General features: G+C 64.0%; 1 protein-coding gene across 1 annotated transcript in view; it reads right to left on the reverse strand.

Moving 5' to 3' along the window:
• Positions 1–5905, reverse strand: part of PKP1 (plakophilin 1) — a gene marked incomplete at its 5' end in the record, with an annotated part of 28553 nt that overhangs the window by 10974 nt on the left and 11674 nt on the right. The window contains one exon of the mRNA XM_010831126.1: positions 1176–1570. Within this exon, the coding sequence (XP_010829428.1) occupies positions 1176–1570 (395 nt within the window). The remainder of the gene's footprint in view (positions 1–1175; positions 1571–5905) is intronic.

A 5905-nucleotide genomic window follows, 5' to 3' on the forward strand; every position in this document is an offset into this window, starting at 1 on the left:
TTCTAGAGCAGCCGCACCTCATGAGTCCCAGCCTCACACCCGTCCACGGCAGGCGCCCGACTCCTTTTCTGGAAAGACCGCCTCTGGAGAGGAGCTCCTGAACCTCTATCAGTGGTACCCACCGCATCGGGAGGACACCGCCCAGCATCTGCCGGTCAGACCTCACCTCCACACAGCCTGCCACTCGTGCCCCACGTGGCTCACCCGCCCTGTCCTCTCGGGGCCTCCGGTTTGGGGAAACGAGGCAGGGCCAGATGCGGTGCTGGCCCGTCTCCAAGGGAGAGAGCCGCTAAGTCCTCCCAAGAATCCTAACGACCCGTGTGGCCTCCGGGCAGCCAGGAGAGGGCCAGCTCTGTGACGGCCAGGACAGTGTGGCGAGGAGCGGAAGGTGTGGCAGTGGCATGGCCCTGGGCGAGCTACCTGGCCCCTCTGAGCCCATCTCTCCCCAGCTCCTAGTCTGGAAGGGCTCTGGGGGTCAGACACAAGGACTGCAGTGCCCCCAGGCCCCGCGGAAGGCGGTTAACCCCGCAGCTGCAGGCGGCCCAGGCTATTCAGTCCATGCTGTCTCCCTGCTCCGCCCACAGACCATCCACGTTCAGCAAACATCAAGGAAACAAGTATGGGACCCTGGGGGGGTACCGAGAGCAGCTCCGAGGTTCATGGGGCCCAAGAGCGACCTGTGCCCAAGGCTCTCTATGGGCAGCTCCCCAGCGCTGGATCCTGCCAGCTTTTGTCTTCTGCCCTGTAAGACGGACCCCACCCCTTTCTTGTCGTTGACCCCAGGGCACACTCCTTTGCTCTTTCAGAAGGTGGGGAGAGGATTACCCCCCAAGCCCAGGGAGCCTCAATCCCCGACAGAGTCTGCAGTGCCTGCAGGCTGGTGACGCAGGCTGCAGCCCCAGCAGGGTCTCTGAGCCGGAGGTCTGGGCGGCCTGCCGAGGAGCCTTCCTCCAAAGCTCCCTGGTGATGCCGCGGCTGCTGGTCAGAGGCACGCACTGTGAGGATCACTGGCCCAGCCAGGCCCTCACTGCCCGCCTCCCCCGCTCATCACCGGAGGCCCCTTAAAATCCACACGCTTGATGCCTCTGTTCGCTCTCCGGGTTCTGCCTCCCATGCAGGCTGAGACCCCGGGGCAGCAGTCAGTCCTCCGCCCGGCCCTCACTGTGGGTACTCACTTGGAGCTGGCCCTGGAGTGGCTGAAGGACAGGTCCTTGGTGCAGGAGGTGGATGGGACGCACACGGGGTCCTGCCTGGAGGTGCAGGAGGGCGGGCGCCCCGGGTACTTCTTGACTGCCTTCTGGCCGCTGCACGTGCTGTAGAAGCTGTAGCGGTTCTGGGTGGTCTTGTGGCCCTTGCCACCCAGCGTGCCCTTGCGCAGCGTGCCCCGGGGGTCGCAGTAGAGGTCGGGCTCGCTGCGGCTGGCCTTGATCTTCTGCATGAAGCAGATGTCGCTGCCGGCGCCCGGCGCGGTGCAGCCGCCCCGCGGGTACTGCCGGCCCCAGCTCTCCATCTGGCTGTAGGAGCTGAAGCGCCTGTTGTCAGCCTCCCGCTTGAGGGTCCCATTGTATATCTGGGGGAGAAGTGGAGGGAGGCTCAGCCGGGGTCCCCACCCAGGATCTGCCGCCCGCTACCGCCGCAGTGACGCTCAGAGGGTCCTGGGATGTCTGGTGTGGGGGGAACCTTGACCAGCTTCATAGACGACTTCTCAAACTGCAGGTTGTGACGCCTTATGGATTAGGAAATCAATTTAGCAGACTGTGACCATCATTTAAAGAAAAATGGAATCAAATTATATATATTGGAATTAGAAGATATGAGTGCAGCACATGTAGAAGGGCTGGGCTGTGTGTAAAGTGTGCTGCTTACTGTGGCTTGTAGCCAGAAAAGGTTAGACAGCTGCTGACCAGGTCCCAGAGGGCCTGGTCCAGAGGGGAGCTCGGCTCAGGGAGGAGAGGGGCTTTCCCACGGAGGGAAGTGCAACCGTGGGGCTTGAACCCACGTCCCCGGGCACGGCCCTGCCACCGTGTGTCCTGTGCAGACACCCCCAGCTCCCGAGATCACCGAGGCCGCCTGTGCTCCTCGGGGGACTGCTCCCACCCTGGAAGGACTCTCCCATTGTCATTTCTCTGCTAAACTCCTCACCTCACCTCCTGCTGACCAGGGCAAGAAAGCATTCTGGGGGACCTCTCCAAGGTCAAGGGGGTTATCCTGCTCCTGGGCCCCCGGCGCCCACGAGGCGGGCCCGGGGCTGCAGCGGGCACAGGGTGGCCAGGGCTATGCTGTCAGACGGGCATCAGGGGAGCGGTGGGCAAGGCTCAACCGAACGGCAAGGACGGTGAGGTGTCCCCAGGGCTCCGTGTGAGCCCAGCCGGGAGGCGGGCGCCCTTGGAAGAGCCTGCAGAGCTGGGGGTTGGAAGAGCGCGACCTCACGGAACAGAACAGCCAACCGCAGGGGCGGCTCTGACCCACCCGGAGGCCAGAGGACCCACACGCGCTGGAAACAGCACGTGCACCAGGGCCGACTCGGACTCGGCTCTGCCGGGGTGAGCTGGGGCCCAGAGCCTGCCTGCCCCACCCTGTGAGTGAGTATGAGTGGGTGTGTGTGCGTGTACGCGGGGTCGGGCAGCCCGGTGCGTCCCCTCCACCCAGGTCTAGCCACCGGCCCTCGGCCAGGCCCCCCTCGCCCCGCACGGAGAGCCTTTGGGGCAGACGCCACTGTGGTCAAGCTCCGGTCAGCGGTGACACCAGCTCAGAAGCCCCCGGTCACCCTGGCAACGATGCTCCAGTGCGCTCTGCTCACACCGGCAGGCGTGCACCCTGGCAGGCGCGGCGCTCACCCCCAAACTGGGTCAAACCAGCCAAGCCCAACGGTGTGTGAGGTGGGGGAGGCGCCAAGCGACCAGAAGGGACAGATGTCAGCGGGGCGTGCTGCCGTCTGGGCGTCTGCGGTTGGCTCGCCGCCGCGCGTTACAGGGAGACAGGCGGAAGGTGAGAAACAGGAAGCCGGCCCCCAGGCGGCGGGCCGGAGGCCACGCCCCGCCCCCTCTGGGGAGGAGGCGGATGGCGGCACCTTGGAGCGAAGGCTGAGCCTTAAATGGAAACGCAGCCCAGAGCCTGCCTGTCCGCAGAGACGACACTCCCGGCCCTTGTTCCGACGGTCCCCAGGTCCAAGCCCAGCACACGCAAATGCCGGCATCCTAGCTGGAGCCTGTGACCTTCGCCCCTTTCTTCTACCGGCCCCAAAGGACGGGGGCGCGCGTGCTCAGTGCGCGGGGCGGCAGGGAGAGCTCGACGCGAGGAGGTGTGGGGGGCGCGGCCCAGGGTGAGGCTCACAGTAGGGCAGCGGCTGCGGGCTGCCCTGGCGCTCAGACCGGGACCGCGGGCTGCTCAGGCACAAGAGGGGCCCGAGGCCTCACCCAGGGCGGCCCAGGATGGGTGGGGCGGCCTCTGAACACGGAAGGCAGAGGAGCCTGGTCCGCCCACACAGGCTTTCTGATGGAACGGCGCCCTATTTCTTCAAGCGGGCAGGACAATTCTTCATTGTCCACGATGCCCTGAGCACTGCGGGATATGTGCTGCGCCGGCCCCCAGACCCTAATCGCCAGGAGCACCTCACAGCCGCTGTGGCCAGGGAGAACGCCCCGCGCACTTCCCAACTCTGCCTCGCGGGTCCCGAGCAGCCACGCGCCAGACCGAGGAGCGGGCAGCTCAGTGCTAGCCAGGCCGGGGCGCCCGGCTCACCCCACGCACAGACAGCGGTCTGCTGGCAGTGCCCTCAGCTTTGCCTACAAAGGACAGTGAGCACACACACGCGCATACACACACGCTCACATACACACATACGCTCACACATGCACACACACGCGCACGCACATGCTCTCACATGCTCACACGCATGCGCACATGTTCACACTCACGCATACATATGCTCACGCATGCACACATACACCCATGCTCACATGTGCGTGCACACGCACATGCATGCCCATGCTCACACATGCGCACACGCTCACATGCAGACATGCACACGCACGCACACATGTTCACACACACACAACACATGCACACACATGCTCACATGCACTTGCACACACCTATACACGGTCACATGCACACACATGCTCACGCTCACACACATGCACAGACACACACACACACGTTCACAAACATGCATGCACACACATGCTCACATGCACATGCTCACACATGCACACGCCCCCACATGCTCACACATGCACACACATACACATGCTCACACATACATGCATGCACACACATACAAACATGCTCACACACACACACATACCCCACACACGCATGCACGCACACACACGCACCTGTGCCCTGTGGTCTGGTTATCTCATGCTTCCTTGGGAAAGGCCAGCCTCAGATGTCTCGGAACATGCCAGAGGCTAGAACCCTGGGAGAGCCTGGGAGCAGAGCTGACCAGAGAGCAGCCTGCGGACACCTGGGGGGCTCCGGACAGACATGTTTCTGTACTGGAACCACCCAGCGAGCCTCGCCGGGCCAGGCCCTGCTCTGCTCCCACTTCAGCTAATGACTGAGCTCTCGTAACCCATTTTTTCTCCCTCTCCCCTTCCTTCGTGGAGAAGTGGGGAACTCTGCCCACCTCTGAGTGCCCCCCAACCCATCTCCTCAATGTAAGCTGTCTTCCCACCCCTCTTGAGATTGGAAAGTCCTCAGAGGCGAGGAGTCCGGTCCTATGGGCAACTAGACCCCAGTAAAGCAACCTGGACTGGGGCCTCAAGCCCCTGAGCGCAGGCATCCCCCATCTCCCCCCCTTCTTGGGCTGCGGCAGCCAGAGGTGCACAGGGCAGGCCCGGATGAAAAGGAGGTCTGTGTCCTGCCTGTTAGCCCATCCTGAAACCAAGCCTCGCCGGGCAGGTGGGGCTGGGCAAACCGGCTCCGGGTGAACACACCCAGCCCTCCTGCCCAGACACGCCCAGCAGAGAGTCACCACAGAGGCCCTCAGTGAGAGCCAGCTGGGGCCACTTCGTGGGGTCCTCACCCTCCTGGCCTGGTGAGGGGCTCCTGAAGAACCCAGACTGGAGACGCCTCGGGGACAGACCTCTCCTGCCATCTCACTGCACCCGCTCAGCACCCAGCCAGGGCCCCGCCCAGGGGAGCAGACAGACCACAGCCCGCCATCTTCCTGGACAGCATTCAGGATGGCACCACAGCCAGTGCAGGTGGCAGGGGGCCTTCCCACGTGACGCACTGGCCCGGGGTCTGGAGGGCACAGAGCCCCTCCCAGCAAGGGCTCCCAGGGAACTCGGGGCCCAGGGCGTAGGGAGCTTCCCAGGGATGGGGTGACTGCTTACTCAGCAATTTGCATCAGCGTGGGAACCACCGGCCTGAGTCACCAAAGGTGGAACCTGGGCGGGGGCGGGGTGGGGGCGTGCCAGTCCCTGCCCCCTCCGGCGCACCACTCCCTCCCTGGCTGGGAGCAGCAGCCTGCCCTGGGCCAGCCTCCCTTCCTTCCCAGGCATGGGGCTTGGTGCAGAGCGTGAAGGACAGACAGCAGCCCTGGGCTCGGAGGCCCTGCCGTCTGGGCCGGAGGCAGCTGTGGGGGGTGCCCTGCCCTGTGGTCCCCCAGGCCGGGAGAAGCTGCCCCAGGGGCCCATCACCTGCACCCAGAGACGACAGTGCCCACTCAGGGGCCCTGGCTTGTGAACTGGATGCTGCTGGTGGGTGACCAGCTCGCAGGCTGCAGGGAGCACACGGAGATCTGGAATCACTGATGCCAGCTGCCAGGCATCTTCTAGCGCCTGATTTGTTTAATGTGGATAAAATGAAAGTTTTGAGGTCCATTCTGGGAGCAAAGATCTCACCAGAGAGCTGGCTGACAATGGCTAGTGTTCCTTGTAACCTGGGACGGGGGGAT

The sequence above is a fragment of the Bison bison genome, unplaced genomic scaffold (genome assembly GCF_000754665.1).
Source record: "Bison bison bison isolate TAMUID 2011002044 unplaced genomic scaffold, Bison_UMD1.0 scf7180017864524, whole genome shotgun sequence".
In the NCBI taxonomy this organism is placed as follows: Eukaryota; Metazoa; Chordata; class Mammalia; order Artiodactyla; family Bovidae; genus Bison; species Bison bison.